Here is a 20623-nt window from a genome sequence, read left to right as displayed (position 1 = left end):
GCACACAACGTCTCTGGACCAGTTATAGAATAGGCTCTGCTGGCCTTCTTGTTCGAGGAGTTTTTGAAGAGTGACTGGAACTGGGAACGCAGCGAACGATATTCCAATTTACAACATCTTGGAGTAGTTAATCATGCTTGTTAACGTTTTAACTTTGACAGCCCTTAAAGGAATATAATTAAATTACCAAATTATATGTTTTTCCAAAAACAATAGTGTCCAAGTAATTGGCACTCAAGTATTCAGTACTTTGTGGACCCTCCCTGTGCCAAGGTGACCGCACTGAGCCTTTTACTATTATTTATTTTGCGTTTGGACATAAGGGATCTTAGACAATTCCTCCATACAGAATCTTTCTAGATTCTTGAGATCTTTTGGTTTGAGCTGGTGAATGAGATTTATGTTCGAAGACTGAGATGACCATTGCAAAATATTGAGGTCAATTCACTAGAAATAACTAATAATAAATATGTTTTTCCTGACTGCATGACCCGAAGTCACGTCATATCATGGTGATAAAAACAAGTGGTCAGGAAAAAGACAAGTGGTCAGTCAGTCAGTCTTCAGGGCCCTATTTTTAAGCCGGCCCTCCCTGCTGTGTTACCTTAGTCACCACCTTAGACAGACATTGAGCAAATAAACAAGTGTCTTTGGAGACATGGAGAGACTTGGCCGGTGTCTTCGATAGTATCCTGTTCCCTTCATAGTGCACTACTTTTGTCCAGGACCCATAGTGCTCTGGTTGAGAGTACTGCACTATGTAGTGTATAACGTGCCATTGAGTACCTAGTCCAGATGAATCAGAGGGTCAGGTGATGTGTGGTGTGAGGGATTTCAAGCCAGTCTGGACAGAGTTTTTAATTTCTAGCAGAAGTGTGTGAATAACAACAGTGTGTCTCTAACATGGCAGTTACAATGTTTCCGCATAGTTTAAACTCCATTCACTAAATAGCCGTATTTCATTAGTAGAGAGTTGGCACAAATGTGTTCCTGACTGCTTGACTTGACTAGAAAAAAATATTTTTTTGTCAAGACTCCAGTTCCCAGTATGCTTTGCAGCAGTTATGCACACATTGGACGACTAGAGTCTAGAGACGACTAGAGATCTGAGCTAGCTTGCAGGACAGCTTGTATCCTGGATGTTATTTGTGTTTAACTAGAACATTTCTGTTTCAGGCACTATACTGGTGATCGGCGGGGTAGGCCCAAGAGTTTAGGAAACGGGACTGGTGAGTGGTTATTCACCGTGACTGTCATTCACACAATACCACATTCTCTGTGTCATAAAATTAAAGCCACAAAAAATTTATATAGGACTACGTGGGAAAGCGACCCTCCATCGCTGCATTTATGTGAAGTGTTTAGCCCCTGTTTTCATTTTTTTCTCCCTTCCTTTTTGGTCAAACACCTCTCCAAGCCGCTGAGTCCTTATAAGGACATGTTTAGAACATACAGCTATCATTCCAGAAAGATTCTGCCTCTGTGGATTGAGTCTAAAAAGTGCTAGGATGTGTTGAATGTACCCCACCCGCCCCCACCCGATCTTGCGTGTTTGGCTCAGGGTTGGTATCATTCGGTGTTGTGAAATTTTTCTGGCCTGAGTACCCACAGTTTAACCATAGGCTCTTATCCAGGACACATTTTCTCTAACCTAGCCGACACGCTACACAAACTCAAAAGCTGTTTAATAATCTCTAATGAGCCATTGGCCCTATTTTCTAGAACTGTCATAAGTTTCACCCCTGCCAAGGGTTCTGTGATTACACCTCTTGGGACTTAACGCTCCCTCGACTCCTGCCTGTGCCCTGTTCTGTACCCCCCTCTCATCTGCTGAACACCCCTTCTCAAGAAAGGAAGCATGCATTGTTGTTTCCCTGTGTTGGAAAAACTGGGCATTATTCCCTCTCCTTTGGGCATTTGGATCTGATTCAGCTGGACTGAACCATGTTGGCTAAGCAGGCACAGGGAGTTCATACAGCCTATAGAAAACACTAATGAGACAACATTATTTCTAAACAGTAATGCCGGGATTCAATCAATTGCAGTTAAGGATTTTTTTCAGGATAGTATCAACTCACATGCGGTTGTTTTGCTAATGAAGCACACTTCTGCAAAGGGCTATCTAGAAATCCGCTATCTGGAATTGATTGAATTGCCAGTTAATTTACTTGATTCTACCAACCCTGTGAAGAGTTTTGACAAAGTGATAACAGTGAGAATTTTTAGTCAAACCAATATGATTTAGACAATTCTTACCACAGCCTTTAACTGTTTCTTTTTTCCCATTTCCCAGATGTTTTGTGTGAGGGGACAGAGAAAGGCCTTCCTCCTGCTCCGCCCCTTCAGACTCACAGCCTCCGAGAGTTTGAACAGGTAATGGCTTGTCCTCTGTCTTATATTCTCCACAGTGGTTCGGAGCAGAGACGTTACTTAGTCTGGTTGTGAATGTTAGTTACTGTAATGAGGTGTTCAGGCCTGTCTGCAGGTTCTGTTTTATTTGTATTTACATTTAATTCCAATGAGAATTCAAGCTGAGACCTAGTTTACAGTTGAGTCCTGTATCACAGTAATAATAAAAACATACAAAGGCATAAAATACACACATATTTGGAAAGGCAATCACAGTGAACAATAAAAGGGGAATATATCAAACTTGTAAATTGCTTCATGGGTACAGAACAGCATTTTGTTCCTGTGCAAGACATTCAATAAGTAGGAGGAATAATAGACAGAAGCAGTTTAAACTAACCCTGAGTAAGCCTAACTCTGTGGAAGCCTAACTCTGTGGAAGCCTAACCCTGTGGAAGCCTAACCCTGTGGAAGCCTAACGCTGTGGAAGCCTAACGCTGTGGAAGCCTAACTCTGTGGAAGCCTAACTCTGTGGAAGCCTAACGCTGTGGAAGCCTAACGCTGTGGAAGCCTAACTATGATTAAGCCTAACTCTGAGTAAGCCTAACTCTGTGGGAGCCTAACTCTGAGTAAGCCTAACTCTGAGTAAGTGCTGCTAATGTGTTTATGTTTGTTGGTGATGTTTATGTGGTAATGTACCTCTGATTGTATGAGTTCTCTAACTACCCCCATTCCTGTGGTTTGATTCTGGGAATTAGTAAGGACCAGATTGGTTGACGTTACGTCAGTTTTGAAGGATAACAGTGTACAGACCTTTTCAACTGTAGGTTTCAGGGTAGTGCTTCGGTTTCAGGGGAATCATTCTGGCAACCAGGAATCCATGGGTGTAACAGTAACCTGGTCACACGGGTTAATCCCAGGTTTAGTTTTCCCAACGAGTGCGCCAATGTGGCAGAGTACCCAACCAATCTAGCACAGTGTATTGAATCCTGGGAATGTATGTGGCTCTGGAGACAATGGCGGCTGCCTTTGAAGCCCGTCTGCATGAGTCACACTATGCAGATACCGGCCCAGTCACTGGGAGAACTAGGCTAACTCAGTCACACACTGCGGAATAACCGGAATAGAGAAAAGTGGGGAAGTTCCTGAAATAGCACAGATAGCAAATGTTCTAGATGCTCTGGGTGGTAAGAACAGATTTTGTACGGGTTGTCATGATCGCTGTCCACAGAAAGCCATTATTTCTTCACATTTCTTCACTATGTCTGTCAAATGGATTTCACCTGATTTACCTCTTGTCTCTGAATATATTGCTTTGAGGACTTTCTGTGATGCTGGAAGCTCTGTTGCAGATGATGGTGATTTAATGTGATACAGTGTGTCCGGTGAACTGTGTATGTTTTGTCACTATGCTCATATAGGACAATGCTGTTGGGTTAGTGGAGGAGTCTGAGTAAATTGATCCATGTTACAGAACTGTGTGTGTGTGTGCGTTTGTGTGTGTGTGTGGGGGGGGGGGGTATAGACTTGTCTTGTAGCCACATGTCAGTTTAAAGAGTAAATCTTTCCTCCGCTAGCTCAAAGAAACATGAACCTGCCAGACTAACATTTGTAACTGTCAAAAATCTCAGGACAGGAAAGTTTGAAAATCCAAATACCCTTTCTCAAATATCATTTATTAGTCCATTTAAGAAATCAAAAACATATGCCTGCCTATAAATGTGAACTCAAACTGACCACAGAAACACTTCCATTGATATAAAAGGGGGTTTGGGGTATAATTTAGGCCATTAAAATCCTGGGACAAATTACAATTGATAATCTGTTATTTTACCCTTTACTCCAAAGCCACATTCTGTGAAAGGTCTGTCAAAGTATGATTACTGTAGAGTGGCAGTTGTGCACAATCTGTGTGGCAAACAATAACACAGACTCATAGCCTATGGGCTTGAAGACAACATCACTCTGATGTTTTCTGTTATCTCCATATTTCTTCTCTATCTCTCTCAATTCAGTCTGAATTTAAGACGCTTCATTGGCATGGAAAACATTTGTTTATATTTCCAAAGCAAGTGGAAAATAAGAAGTGTATAATAAAAACAATTTTATCTCTCTCTCCCTCCCCCTTTCAGTCTATCTTTCTGTCTGTCTACCCAGTGTCTCTCTTGATCTCTGTCTCCTCTGCTGTAGTTTGTGTTTCCCTGGTGAAAATGGGTCAATGCTCTCTGAGACTAGCTTGCTAGTTCATGGCTTCAATCAGCCCCAACGGGGTTGGCTTTGTGAGTCTCTAGCTGCTCATTCTAATGCTAGAAACTAAATAGAGAATGCACTGTCTAATTACTACAGTAATATTGGTGAAGTAACATAGGTTAAGTACAAGATCACAAGCTTGTTTTTGCTTGAATGCTTTTCTAAAATCACTGGTACCTTCTTATTTTCAATATATATATCAAATGTTTTATGCAGCTCTTGATTTATATGAATCTTGGAGTGTGCCGATAGACTTTTATAGTCTTTACACCACTAATTAGTGTAGTGGGCAGTCTTCAGTCAAACTTCAGTGTAGATCTCAGACCTAGATGACCTTGGTAATTGGTGTGCTTACGACACTTGGATCAGGTTTCTCTAGGGCAGCAGTAGCACTCTGGCTGAGTGGCAATATAGTGGATCAATACATTGGCCTAAACATCAGCTCAGTTCCCCTGTCTGCTGATCTGGTCCGCTGCCATATCCTCTCTATAATGTGTTAGCTGTCCTTCCCTCTCAGAGAGAGAGAGTGAGAGAGAGTGAGAAACAGGAGGAGGAAATGAGAGACAGTAAACTGAGAGAAACAGAGAGATAGGCAGAGGGGGGGAGACAGAGGGAGAGGCTGAGAGAGAGACAGAGATAGTCGGATAGAAAAGAGACAAAGGGAGAGAGACTGAGAGAGAGTGTTTAATAGATTTCAGTAAATACACTCTTCTGTGGGTCAGAAACACCATATTGAGTTGATCAGACCATTCGTCGTGGAGGATAACCATTGACTTACACTCTCATGTGCTTGTACAGTCCCATATATAATGAAAGAGGAATAACATGAAATTGCATGACAGATGGTCCATGCAATTCCATTTTCTATTTTAGGACAAATTTGGGCTATTGTAAAAATTATGTGATTAAATGAAAGAATGTATTTGGCCTTTACAGATATCCAGCTAAATAAACCCAAAAGCAAGCAACAACAAGATATTGATTCCCAGTGGCTAGAAAGACACCCTGGTAGGGTCGTAATCTAGGATTTATAATAAACACACCTAAATAACTGCACATTTTCTTTTTTGAAGTAAGGCAATTAAAAAAAAAAAAAATAAGGATTTAGTTCTATGGTTTGTAGTGACTGAAATGTTACTGGGAAGTTTTAAGGCAAATCATCAAGTTATCACTGAGTGTAAAACAGAAGACATGCTTTGCTTTCAATCACGATTTTGCCACAATCTCTGTTGATGGGTCCTATGAAGCTTGTGAGCATCAGAACGGAAAACCAATGACATGACAGTGTTTCTGAGAGTCATAGCTGTCATTTAAGTAGTTGTCATAGTTGAAAGCTTAAACAATTCAACAGCTAAATCAGTCAAATTAGTAGAAGTGAAATGGAAAGCACTCTGGTTATGCAAACTGCTAAATAGTGAACATAGCAGTAGCATACAGACCTAAGTCTGGTTCTGTGAAGGAAGTCTAAGTTCGATGAAAAGGGACATATATGTAACGGAACGGGTTGTCTGCGTACCGGGTTTTTAGAGATTCTGCTTTAGCTAACCACTTCCTCCTTCAGAAATCTCTCCTTTTCCCTTTGAGAGTTGTCAGTTCAGCTGGGTTCTATGTTATGCTGTTGAGTTGTCAGTTCAGCTTGGTTCTATGTTATGCTGTTGAGTTGTCAGTTCAGCTGGGTTCTATGTTATGCTGTTGAGTTGTCAGTTCAGCTGGGTTCTATGTTATGCTGTTGAGTTGTGCCAATGAGGGATGATACAGGTGTTTTGTTGTTTTTTCTGTGTTCCCTGTCCCAACATGGCAGCACAGAAACAGCTTTACAACAGCTGTTGGCACCGCACGTCACTATGTGTTGTCTGTCCTCAAGGATATGGTTTTGCGTGTGTGCACTGTGTGTGTGACTTGTGGAACGTTTGCGTGTGTCTTTGTGTGTTTTTTTGTTTCTGAGTGTTTTCATATTCAGGTAGTGAATTTCTATGTTAAACCATCCCCTTCATTCCAGTGGTTCATATGGAAATTATTACAGAAAGAAAAATAATTATGAATCGCTGTGGTACTTTGTGGCCAGCTGGAGCATGTAATTACTGTACAATAAAGTCAACCTCCTTAACCAGATTCAGAGAGCCAGAAAACCACATAAGCTACAAAGAAAAGTCAGTCTGACCGATCAGTGTACCACACTCAATCAATCTGACCAATCCGAATTGCACACTCAATAAATCTGACCAGTCACCTTCCAGCAACTGATTGAAAACAAGAGTAACTGAAAGGTTACCCCATGGGTCCAGTGAAGGTATGAGGTATTAGTAATCAAATTTGTTTGCTGTGGCCGGTCACACTGTGAGCTAAATTGAAGTAGAAGGCCCAAGAGTTCAGTCTTTCCGACACAGAAGGAATCCTGTATAGACTTCCTGGTGGAGCATGCAGTGTGATAAGAACTAGAACGGCATCAGATGTGTTTTGAAGACACATACCTCGACATTGACTGTCCTGATTCGGCTTGGATTTACAGCGATTAAATTGGGCCTTAATCACAAGTTGGATATTATGAAATTGGGGGGGAAAACATAGTAAAAAAGATAAATAATAGGAACCATAAGTCAGGGCCATGTTCCGTTGCAAATATTATTGAATGTTACAGATAGAAATGCCATGAAAAGATTCCATGAATATTCCAAATTCTAGAGTGTAAAAATGTACTGAGCATTATCAAATGTGTCTTCATATTGTTGACATAAACATGTCTTCCATTCCCATTATGACACTTACCAAATGAGGGAACGGTCTAAGATATCATATTTGTTAATTGGTTTGCAAATTACAACAAAGTTGCTTTGCTTTAACCAACCATTAACAACCTTTGGTCTTGTTTACTTGGGTCAACCAAAACACCCAAATTGACACATACTGCCGAAACCTAAAGGAGACTGCGGTTAATACCTTGTGACGTTCGATCACGGAGGGAAAAAATCCTGCGGTCTGAGATTCAGCAACACAGCCTATTTTCATAGTGATGAAATGAATCAGCAGGTCTGATATGATATCTTCCAGTTCTCTGAGTGTAAGATATAGTCTTATAATGGTGTCTATGAGAGCATGGAGGCCTAGAACTAGGATACATTTTTTAAGCCATAAGGCTCAAGGGGGTGTGGTGTAGGGCAATAAGCTGTTCTCTTTCACATTAGACCTGATCATCTTATCATGGACACCTGAGCATGTTGAACCTCTTTTTATTCTGTATCGCTTTATCTTTCTGGCGTTTTCTTGTCACATTAAGTTTATCCTAAATCATCTCTCCACTCTGACCAAATATGTGAGGAAGAGGGTTGACATCTGCCACACGCCCTTTGAATTAGCTTTTGTTTTTCATCAATACCAGTACAGTTTCATCAAGTAAATGTGTTGCACAGACAATAATGCCTTCCTGGCTAATGTTTTTGTTTAAAAAAAAGTACATCTGTGCACAGTTATTGTTGATTTCTAAAGATTGTACATTTAGGAGTTGAAGTGTGAGAGTAATGGGAGACAGTGGAATAATGTTGTGATGAGGAGAGAGCATAGTGAGGACGACTGGCTACGTTTCTGACCTTTGTGTGATACTTTCTCACCCCAAGAGCTGATGAAACCTCACCCAGCTGGGAGCCACAGAGAAGGGAAGAAATGGTTTGACCAAAATAAAAGAAAGTAGCCTAATTTATTAAGAAGCGTCAAATCCAACTGTTGTGACCAACATTTTTGTTACAGTAGGTTCTGAATGGGATTCAGGTGTCTGAGTAAAATAAAAAATGGTAATGAACATACAGCTATAAGAATTAGGACTGGGAAAATTTATTTAGAATGAGTTGCTAATGCATTTTAAAATGTGCCCATATTCAATTCTTTGCTCACTTTATATAGTTTTTATTTATAAAACTTGACTAAATTAAAATATTGGTTAATGTTGTTTGTGCAGAAATTAAAACTGCTGTATATAAGTTGAAGCGTTTGTAAATATTTAATATGTGGAAACTTTTCTAGTTCCAGTAAAAACTTAAATCAGATTTTAAATTAAGTTTCCCCCATCACTTTCCCATCTAAATTCTAGAGGAATAATTCTTACATGACCACAAGTTCCTTAATTCTTTTTTTCACTTAATGCAAGAATACATAAATCACAACCATCCCCTTAACCCTCAGCCAAAACAACTAAAAACAGCTAAAAAGCTCATGCTGAAATTTGGTTTTCAGTGTTATGTTTAACTCAGGACTTTAAGACCCCCATCTCAGTGATCCAGTATAACAATTTGTGTAAATGTGCACTTTTATACAGATTGATATCAGAACTTTAACCAAAAAAATAATATTGATTTAATAAAATAAATAAAATAATAATATACAGTACTAATTTATTCATTTTATTATATATGTATATTTTATATATAAGGTATACAGTGGGGAGAACAAGTATTTGATACACTGCCGATTTTGCAGGTTTTCCTTCTTACAAAGCATGTAGTGGTAATTTTTATCATAGGTACACTTCAACTGTGAGAGACAGAATCTAAAACAAAAATCCAGAAAATCACATTGTATGATTTTTAAATAATTTATTTGCATTTTATTGCATGACATAAGTATTTGATCACCTACCAACCAGTAAGAATTCCGGGTCTCACAGACCTGTTAGTTTTTCTTTAAGGACATCAGGGATAAAATTGTAGACCTGTACAAGGCTGGGATGGGCTACAGGACAATAGGCAAGCAGCTTAGTGAGAAGGCAACAACTGTTGGCGCAATTATTAGAAAATGGAAGAAGTTCAAGATGATGGTCAATCTCCCTCAGTCTGGGGCTCCATGCAAGATCTCACCTCGTGGGGCATCAATGATCATGAGGAAGGTGAGGGATCAGCCCAGAACTACACGGCAGGAACTGGTCAATGACCTGAAGAGAGCTGGGACCACAGTCTCAAAGAAAACCATTAGTAACACACTACGCCGTCATGGATTAAAATCCTGCAGCGCACGCAAGGTCCCCCTACTCAAGCCAGCGCATGTCCAGGCCCGTCTGAAGTTTGCCAATGACCATCTGGATGATCCAGAAGAGGAATGGGTCATGTGGTCTGACGAGACAAAAATAGAGCTTGCCGTGTTTGGAGGAAGAAGAATGATGAGTACAACCCCAAGAACACCATCCCAAATGTGAAGCATGGATGTGGAAACATCATTCTTTGGGGATGCTTTTCTGCAAAGGGGACAGGACGACTGCACTGTATTGAGGGGAGGATGGATGGGGCCATGTATCGCGAGATCTTTGCCAACAACCTCCTTCCCTCAGTAAGAGTATTGAAGATGGGTCGTGGCTGGGTCTTCCAGCATGACAACGACCGAAAACACACAGCCAGGGCAACTAAGGAGTGGCTCCGTAAGAAGCATCTCAAGGTCCTGGAGTGGCCTAGCCAGTCTCCAGACCTGAACCAAATAGAAAATCTTTGGTGGGAGCTGAAAGTCCGTATTGCCCAGCGACAGCCCCGAAACCTGAAGGATCTGGAGAAGGTCTGTATGGAGGAGTGGGCCAAAATCCCTGCTGCAGTGTGTGCAAACCTGGTCAAGAACTACAGGAAACGTATGATATCTGTAATTGTAAACAAAGGTTTCTGTACCAAATATTAAGTACTGCTTTTCTGATGTATCAAATACATATGTCATGCAATAAAATGCAAATTATTTACTTAAAAATCATACAATGTGATTTTCTGGATTTTTGTTTTAGATTCCGTCACTCACAGTTGAAGAGTTACCTATGATAAAAATTACAGACTTCTACATGCTTTGTAGGTGGGAAAACCTGCAAAATCGACAATGTATCAAATACTTGTTCTCCCCACTGTATTTCATGGTGAAACCCTGATATTATTGTGATGGTGTCCTCTAAGATATTTTTTTACACCTTATTTAAGGATCTCTTATTTTCAATTTACCAGTCGTAATAGTTGAAGTCCCAGAAAGAGCACCAGTGAGTAAGATATATTGTGAAAGTGAGTAAAACCTGTTGCCTGCGAGTCTCACCAATCCCATTGAAAAGTCCATCCTTTTTTTTCTTTAACAACTTTCCTCAAGTTGCCTTTCTGCCATTGTGAAAATCTTTTTTTCCCTGCTTGTGAAACATCAGAACTGAACCGTCAAACTCCTTGTTAAAGAGCTTGTTGACACATGGCATGGGTACATTGGACTGTTTCTAGGCTTAGCATGTATGGCACGTCTGACCCAGTCCAGCCCAGACTAGTTCAACTAAAGGTCATGTTCAAAAGCCATTAAATGGAACAAATTTAGTTTTTTTCCCAAAGAAGTTACCCAATAAGACATTTTAAGCTATTTTTATTACTTTTTTGTAATGCAAATAAACAGGATCCTGCTTGGCCCAACCAAGGCCATGCAGTCAAAACTGGGAAATACTGTTTGTAAATGCCATACCAATTATCCCTAACGTGCCCCCAATAGGAATCAGATGACTGCTTATTTAATTTGTCAGGAAAGGGTAGGATGAATATAAGTAGGAGAATCTTTCCCCAGAGATTACTTCCCAGCAGGATGAAGCCATGTACCAGGAATAAACACAGACATGGCCACGTTCCCAAACGTTTACATGTTTTGTACCAAATAAATGTACAGACTGAATAGGTCTTGTATGGTTGAAACTGAGACATTCTACAGCAGGCTGTTTTTGGATACAATCCTGTTAGTGGCTCTTAGTTGAAATGATTTGTGCCATCCAAATGTTTTTCAAACCATCCATTCTGGAACATTCCAAACACTCAAAGTCTTGAACTGTTTAGTGTGGGCAATATCCTCCGTGTCTGTGATCTTTTTATCGTATGGTAGACAGGTAGCAACATACGGAATCTAACATTTGCTTTGACACCACATTAGTGGACCAGAGGTTTCACAAATGAGCTTGATTAAAACTCTCAGAAGGCTGTGCCCTTCTCTGTTCTTTAAATTATGATTTGTACTTGAAAATGAGTTTGAGGATCTATCCCCAAAAAGATGAAAAAGGCTTTGAGATTACAGTGAGAAGGGCCTTTATTATAATGCATGTCACTGTACATAAAAACAAAAACAGCTGAAAACAGTGAAGACCAGCATATTCCCCAGGCTTTTTTGTATTACTTTTAGTTATTATGGTTTCTGTGGTTTTCAAAACCTTTTACTTAGACAAAACACAGCAATACTGTGGGTCCTTGCTATGCAATTCATGAATGCCTTATATAGGCTGATTCAGAAAACCCTTACCGACACAGTATGAAAAAAATTGCTGGCAAAAACACAGGTAACTGTGAGTAACAGAATGTGATGATGTCATGTCGTCTTGTCTGCGAGACCGGATGTTTTAAATGAAAGAATTGAACTGTTTTCCAACTCGATTTGAGATTTAAATTCTCACTCTGAAAGCAGTATATAGGCCATGATAAACTGTTATCTTTAGTTCCATTTTCTTAAAGTGCCATCTTTGGAATTAGTTGGTTATTTAGATGGCACAGTGCGACCAAGAGAGGCTTGATGTTACAGAGCGGCCAAGAGAGGCTTGATGTTAGTGAACACTCTCACAGAGCGGCCAAAGAGAGGCTTGATGTTAGTGAACACGCTCACAGAGCGGCCAAGAGAGGCTTGATGTTAGTGAACACGCTCACAGTGCGGCCAAGAGAGGCTTGATGTTAGTGAATACGCTCACAGTGCAGCCAAGAGAGGCTTGATGTTAGTGAACACGCTCACAGAGCGGCCTAAAAGAGGCTTGATGTTAGTGAACACGCTCACAGAGTGGCCAAGGAGAGGCTTGATGTTAGTGAACATGCTCACAGAGCAACCAAGAGAGGCTTGATGTTAGTGAACACGCTCACAGAGTGGCCAAGGAGAGGCTTGATGTTAGTGAACACGCTGTCAGATGAGATAGGGATGTACCCTAGGATGGGAACGGATGTCCTCGCATTTATTGTACCAGCCACCTGGACAGCGTTTACCCCACCTAACAACAAATTTGTTTTTATTTTATTAAATGCTATGGTGACGTGTCGGCGCATACACTTTAGTTAGTGTCCTTTACGGAAAATAGGGCCAGAAGAAAATCTGCCTCTTAACACACTGTACCTGCCTCCATTATACAGAAGGTTACAGTCCCATCCTGCCAACTGATGGTTCATTGCACTGGGGCCTCAAGCTCAGGTCTCTGGCAGTTTGATTTCTATCCATGGACAACAAAGGAGACCACGGCTCCAGCACACACACACACACACACACATTCACACACGCACACACCCATTCACATACACACACACACAAGCGCACGAGCAAACGCAGATACAGAGATACACCAGATCCACTCTGTACCGGACTTCCAGACACGTGTCCATTCATTGCACTTCAGAATAGAACAGAGCGGAATATTTAGACTTAATCCAAAAATGGAAATTAGCCTTTGGCATCATGTCAAAGAATGAAAAGAACACAATTACATCACAGGCATCTTCTATTCCTTCCTGCAAACATCCTTGACCAATCCGACATCTGTGTTTCGACTACCACATTACCTTCCACACTGTAATATACCGCATGCTAATTACATGTATGTCAGACACACAAACGCATACAGGCCAGATGCCAGACGTTCTCATCACGGCTCCACGTGTTACAACCCTCGTTTTTCGCCAAACATGGTGCCAGCCACGCACGTCGTGATAGTGTGCGTTCGTCAGAGAAGGTGTTTATGGTGTAAACATGTTTGTTTAGCTCGCGAATTACAGGGCCAACTCAACATATGCCACCATACACTACCACCTGTCATGGCCGTTCTCATGTTGCCATCTCTTGGTCTTAATGGGCACTGCATTTTACTGTGAGAAGCAATGTTTCTATGCGGTTTGTGATGTATGTAATGGCCGTGTTCAACCACAGTCTCACACACATACACACACACACACTTTCAAACTCACACATACTTGAGGTTCATAGCCCAGGCCCCCAATCCCTCTCTGTTTGTCAGCTGGGTTTCATTCACAAAACTGTTCTGCCGGCAGCATTTCCTCCCTCGGCTTTGTATTTGGGCCGAAAAAGACGTCGCTTTGTTCCCTCAGTTTGTTTGTTTTTTTCAAGACTGTTCTCCCTGTTCGGCCAAGATGTATTCAAGCGGGTAGAGAAACTAGGAGGGAGATTGGGTTACACGTCTGCGAGAGACAAAAGCCGCCAGTGGGAGGGTTCATGACAGTTGGCAGTGGTTTGGGTCGGAGAGAACTCAATACCATAATTTAGACCCTCCATAAACACACAGAATCAGAGACAGATTTACCCTGTGAAATATGGCTCTGGGAATAGCTGCACTTTTCCACAAAGCAGACAGTAACAAGAAATGCATGCTTTTTACCAGAAATTGGTCTATATTAGTTGATGTGCATTATGCACGGTTCTGGTAAAATATGTAACAAAACTGATATTTTCATAGACATACTTTAAGGCGAAAGAGTGATTATTGCAGAACTTGCAGGTTCATATGTTGATTTTAAAAAGTCTATAATTATTTGTGTTTTATGGTTGTGGAATCCTTACCGTAAGATGTAATTTCACAACCTTGTTGATTATTGGAAACGGTTTGCAATAAATTTTATTTGAAATTGTATTATATAACAAAGTTTATTTTGTGAAAACAACTCTCTCTCTCTCTCTCTCTCTCTCTCTCTGTCATTCTCTCTCTCTCTCTCTCTCCCTCTCTCTCTCTCTCTCTCTATATATATATATATATATATATATATGTATATATGTGTATATATATATATATATAAATATGTATATGTATATATACCCTGTGTCCAAAAAACCTGGGACGCTGCGTTAAATTCAAATAAAAACAGAACTGAGGAGACCAATTGCTGTAGTTTAGAAAGTTAAATATTTTCCCATTCTTGCTTGGTATTGGATTTCAGTTGCTCAACAGTTAGGGGTCCCTTTGTCGTACTTTTCGTTTCATAATGCACCAAATATTTTCAGTGTGTGACAGGTGTGGACTACAGGTCTGGACTACAGGCTGGTTTAGCACCCAGACTCTTTTACTACAGAGCCATGCTTTTGTAATACGTGTAGAATGTGGTTTGGCATTGTTTTGCTGAAATAAACAAGGCCTTCCCTCAAAAAGACATTGTCTGGATGGCAGCATATGTTGCTCCAAAACCTGTATGCCACGTCCTCCAGACTAAAGAGAGAGACCATCCGGCTTCTTGTTAGCGCACAGTTCAAAAGCCAGCATTCGTGATGGTATGGGGGTGCATTAGTGCACATGGCATGGGTGACTTGCACATCTGTGAAGGCACCATTAATGGTGAGCAATATATACAGGTTTTGGAGCAACATATGCTGCCATTCAGATTACATCTTTTTCAGGGAAGGCCTTGCTTTTTTCCGCAAGACAATGCCAAACAACATTCTGCATGGATTACAACAGTATAGCTCTGCAGTAAAAGAGTCTGGGTGCTAAAATGGGCATGTACTTTTCCAGAAACAATAGCATTTCTCAGTCTTTGTACTATTTCCAATTAAATACAGGGATTCATGTTTTGCACAACATTGCATTCTGTTTTTATTTGCAATTTACAAACCCCTTTTTGGAAACGGGGTTGTACACCAAAACAAAAGCTGAGGATGTTTAGTTTGATCACTATTAGTATTGGTCTTATAGTCAAAACCCAAAGGTTTGTAGTAGTGATCCAAAACAATGCTGATTCAGAAACAATGCTTCACTCACCCAAAACTTACCGAGGGCAATATACATGTGGAAGTGTTAACCTTGTAATTATGGCAATCCTGTTTGGGCCCCTTACACTTAGCAGAAAGACGACCTTGTGAAAGAGTAGCTTAGTGGAATTATTTCCTGACGCTTCAGCACAAATCAAGCCTTTTCTAGTCAGAACGGTCAGCGAACAGTAGACAGCAAAGCACAGCAGCATATAAATACATGGGGTTAGCTCATCTCTCTCTCTTGTCCAAGTGGAACATTCATTAGGCAGTCTCTGTTGGGCCCGCCCATACACCCTCTCTGCCTTTCCCTCTCTTATTTACCTTCTTACCTCATCTTCCTCCTTTTTGATTGTCTCTCCCTCCGTTCCTCTCTCTCTGAACTTGCCTCCCAGTTGAGAGTCAGGGGATCTGGAGTGAGGTGTTTAGAGTGGGAGGGTCAGTAGGACGTGGGGTTCATTTGTGGACTGCGAACAGGAAGCTATTGATTGAAGTGACAGTAGTGAGGGTGGATGAGAAAGTGTTTCATATATTATAGATGACTATGCTGGGGTGTGATGGAGGTTGTCTGAAAGGTTAGAGGCGCAGGATGGCTACGGCATGTCGGCCTCTTTAAAGTTCTGATCTGTGATCTTGTAGGAAAAGAGAAGGGGAAGCGATGTGAGCAACCATAGTGATGAGTCCACATTAGTAATGATAATATCACCTGGATCACTGACACGACATGGCCGCCTAATCACTCCCAGTTGAACTCAGTTCAGCCAAAATGACTCTTAAGGGGATTCCTCTACATTAGAGAGTGCCATTTACTAATGCAGACATTTTGTTTTTGAATGGAATATGTCTAATGTGTAAATATGTTTTTATTGTATTGATTTGCTCAATAGTTTCTCGATGAAGAAATATTTTGTCTTAAACGTCTGAAGTACACCGACTTAATCCGTTTGTTCTACAAGTGTGATCAATGTGGAAGTAACAATTTCAACTTCGGGCCCCTCCCTGCCCAACACCCTACGAGACTTAATGGAGTGGTGCTTGGCTTTGTCCCTGTCACCCACCTCCTCCTAACCCTATCCCCCAATCACAAATACCTATCTGATTTCATCTTAGCATTGATTCTGAGGATTCTGAGTGCCTTCCCCTACCCCCTCTTCCCTTCCTGCTACATGAGGTAATTTCCTGTCTGGCTGACTCACTGCAGTCACAGGCATGAATGGGGAGAGTGGATGGAGAGAGCAGTAAAAAATAGAATGATGGTTCAAATCTGTGTCCAGATTAATGTTGGTCTCAATGTGTCTCTCTCTTTCCTCCTTTTTTTCTCTCTCATACACACAAACACTCACATGTGCACAGACGTCCCCTCTCTAAACACACACACACACACTCCAAGGACACACACACCTAGAAACACACACACCCTCCAAGGACACACACACCTAAACACACACACACCCCCTCCAAGGACACACATAACCTCCAAGGACACACACACACACCCTCCATAGACACACTTACATCTCTTGTTGTCTCTTTAATCTTTTTAATGGTGTGAGAGGAATAGAAATCATCCTTAATATAATATTTGAAAGATGAGAAAGCAAACCAGACATACAGACTGATGCAGACCGACAGGGCCCGTTCTCCCACAGCTGAGCTGACAGAGCTCCATTCGTCACTGGTCCCTACCCAGCAGCCCATGCCGCGGCCTAAGTGTTAGCCTGATCAGCTGCTTGAGCCAGGACCCTGCTGCTCTCTCTGGGAGTATCATTCTGCACTTTTTACCAGAGCTCCAGGCTAGGGATCATCCGTCACAGCCCAGCCCCGCAAAAGGCCTCACTTCCGGTGGTTGGGTATCACAGACAGCCTGGGTCAGGACGACCGGCGCTGGAACATCTGATCCCAGTCCAAAGAAAGCCCCAAGAGTTCAGATTAGGTTCCAGTTTATAAAGTCACCCGTCCAGTAAACGGTACGGTCTGGGATGCTTCATTTCCATCCAGTCCTTAGCGGGGGGGGGGGGGGTTGATACAGAGCGAGAGGTTAATATGGCGTCGACAGAGAGGTAGAGTTCTCCTCTTGTTGATTACACCCAGTAGGCTAATATCCTGTAAGATACATGATGCTTTGAGACCAGGCACCCCTGCATCAGTTACACTATCAAGCACTCTGTTCCCCCCACAAAATACATGACATCAGCCTCGCGTTCCAACAACCCAGAGCGAATGATAGCCTCTTCATCCAAGTCATCCTCGGGTCGTATGAACTAGCTCCACAGGACTGGTCTAACCGCATGTCTAGGCCGAGTGTTTGTGTTTTCTAGGGTTTTATAAATCCTGTTTTATTTTATCCCTATTTTTTTCTTGGCGTCATTAAGCCCAAACAGCAGATGTATAAATGCTTTCAATACCCATGGAAACGCGGAGATGCCTGTTACCAAACACTGCAGTCGGCTCTTTTGTGATCCAGTCTTTTCCACTACTGCTGGGCCCTGCCCTCGACCAGCCCTGTGGAGCACAAGGCAGGCGGGGTGTGGGCTGTGCTAGAGGGCCTGTGGAGAGTCGAGGAGGGATGAATGGGTAATAAATGTAAACGTGTGGGTGTGCGGGTGTGTGCGTGTGAGTGTGTGTGTGTGTGTGTGGAAAGCTATAGGTGGTGTGTTGCAGGGGTTGTGGGCATCAGTGTATGAGTTTGCGTTTGGTCGGGCCGTTTTGGGGGAAAGGGAGGGGGATGAAGCTCTTTCTGGAACCCAGTGGGGTTGGCAGTCAGGTTGGAAAGTGATTTCCACCTCCTCTCTTTCAGTACTACAGTATATACCCCTGATGGGTGGCTGGCACTGGGAAAGATCCCATCGTACCCCCAACCACCACTGCCATTTAACTCCTCCATCCTCCCCTCACATACCACTGGCAGCCTCCTCTGCCACCACATCAGGGATGAATTAGACCGAGAGGTTAGAGAGAGAGAGTGTTCTGTATAGAATGAGATAGATGGAGAGATGGAGAGAGAGATGGAGCGAGAGATGGAGCGAGAGAGACATAGAGGGGGTAGCGAAAGAGAGAGAGGCAGATGGAATGGAGCTAGTGAGGGAGGAGGGAGTGTGATGCTTGATGGGAGAGGGAATGAGTAAAAACTGGCTGGTGATGTCCACTCCTGACCCTGCCTGTAACATCCTTTTTGTAAAATGGCAACGGACCGATTGAAGTTGTGACTGACCAATACTGATTGAGGGCTGCCCAGAGCTCCTCTCCCATTCTTAAATACTGGGGCTAAAATGATTTCAGGTGGTTAGGGCTGATTTCCATGAGCTTGGCATCATTTTGCTCTACTGTACACTCTACTATACACTCTACTGTACCGTCTACTGTACACTCTAATGTACCCTCTACTGTACACTCTACTATACACTCTACTGTACCCTCTACTGTACCCTCTACTGTACCCTCTACTGTACACTCTCCTATGCCCTCTACTGTACACTCTACTGTACCCTCTACTGTACACTCTACTATACACTCTAATGTACCCTCTACTGTGCCCTCTACTGTGCCCTCTACTGTACCCTCTACTGTACCCTCTACTATACACTCTAATGTACCCTCTACTGTACCCTCTACTGTACCCTCTACTGTACACTCTACTGTACACTCTACTGTACACTCTAATGTACACTGGCAAGGACATTTGCAATTCTGCCTGCTGTGCTTCCCTAGCAGTTTGTGCACAATTATTCAATCACAGAACAGGATGTTTTTTAGGCAAGGGGAATTGCAGTACAGCTTACGGGCCTTAACAAAATAAAATATTTAAATATTTGAATGAACAGGCCTTTTCACATGATCTTTATTTCAGTGACATTTTCTGCATCCTGAGAATCACAATCCCCTAAGCCACTTCCCAAATATCTTCAATAAGATAGTAGATAGGCTAGCTCACTTGAAACAGCTTAGAGGCAGACTAATTATTTATTTGTCATTTATTTGATCAATGATACTCAATATGAAAATGTACTGGATGTTGATGGGGGATCTTCAATTAATGTTTCTCTTTACAGTGATTCTGAAATAAAGTCTGTGAAGCCTTATTTGCACTTTTGACAATCTATAGGGGCAGATCTTTTAGAACCTAGATTATTTAAGTTTGCTGCTTCACTTATTTCATACCCAATATCCCATATATTCAATGCAACATTGGTATCTGGAAATATTCTTAACACATGAAAAGCAGCATGTTTTCACTCCACAACTATCGCATCTCAAGGCTTTCCTGCCTATATTCTTGAATCTCTGGTATATATGCAACGTTGTGCTTTTTTTAATTGAGAATTGTATTTAAGATACACATTAGTTAGGTTTTAGGACATGCCAGTGCTGTCACTGCCATAGCAACAGTGAGAAATTATATTGTCATGAATGGTTAAATGAGGTGTGCTGCTTTATTTGTTGACCTGTCAAAAGCTCAATTTTGTTGATCAAACTGTCCTTACTAGGCTTTGATGTAAAGACTTTGGATTGGTTCAATAATTAACCACTATTGGTAGAACCCAGGGTATAATGATATATGGTGTAAAATCATAATCTCATAAAGTGTATAAAAGCGGTACCTCATGGTTCGATTTTGGGACTTCTTCTGTTCACTTTATATATAGAGAATCGTGGAAGAAATCTGTAAACAAATGCGAATTATACACTTATGTACTCTTTCTGTCAACCAGGCCTTTTTGCCTACAATCTGATTTTCAAGCACTGCAGAAATCATTACTGCATCTTAAAGATTACTTAATTAAACAGGTCACACATTGAACCTGCTCCTTCATAGAAATATTTTTTGCCTTGACAATAAGCTGTCATTTAAAACATGTTGCTAAATTAGTTAGTAAGCTGAAGTTTAAGATTGGTTTCTATTACAGAAATAGAGGTTGACCATCATTTGAGAATACAGCTCTGGAAAAAATTAAGAGACCACAAACACTTCTTTTCCTCACACAACTTTTTTGGAAAGGAAAGAAAAAGGTGCAGTGGTCTCTTTTTCCGGAGCTGTAGATATAAATTTGTCCAGGTTTCTTTTATGTCAGTTTTAGATTTGGGGATATTTGGAGATAACATTTATATGCACTCAGTTACTACTTTAAACCCATTAAATGCTGTATATAGCTGTGCTCTTCATTTTATCTCAGGTCTAAGTTTTAGCTCAAATAATTGTATTTTATATGAAAATATTGAGTATGTAAGAAAATATAAAATATGCTATTTTGTTAGTCTACAAAGCCATCTTGTATTA

The 20623-nt window shown here is 41.3% G+C and overlaps 1 protein-coding gene across 2 annotated transcripts in view; it reads left to right on the top strand.

Moving 5' to 3' along the window:
- The window catches only part of pde4dip (phosphodiesterase 4D interacting protein), a 78648-nt gene that overhangs the window by 10570 nt on the left and 47455 nt on the right, over positions 1–20623 (top strand). For both annotated transcript variants that reach the window (XM_010872511.4, XM_010872512.5), the window contains exons 2-3: positions 1177–1229; positions 2294–2373. In XM_010872511.4, the coding sequence (XP_010870813.4) occupies positions 1177–1229; positions 2294–2373 (133 nt within the window). The remainder of the gene's footprint in view (positions 1–1176; positions 1230–2293; positions 2374–20623) is intronic.

Source organism: Esox lucius, chromosome 8, assembly GCF_011004845.1.
Source record: "Esox lucius isolate fEsoLuc1 chromosome 8, fEsoLuc1.pri, whole genome shotgun sequence".
NCBI classification, from domain to species: Eukaryota; Metazoa; Chordata; class Actinopteri; order Esociformes; family Esocidae; genus Esox; species Esox lucius.
This window is presented reverse-complemented; position numbering and strand designations above follow the sequence as displayed.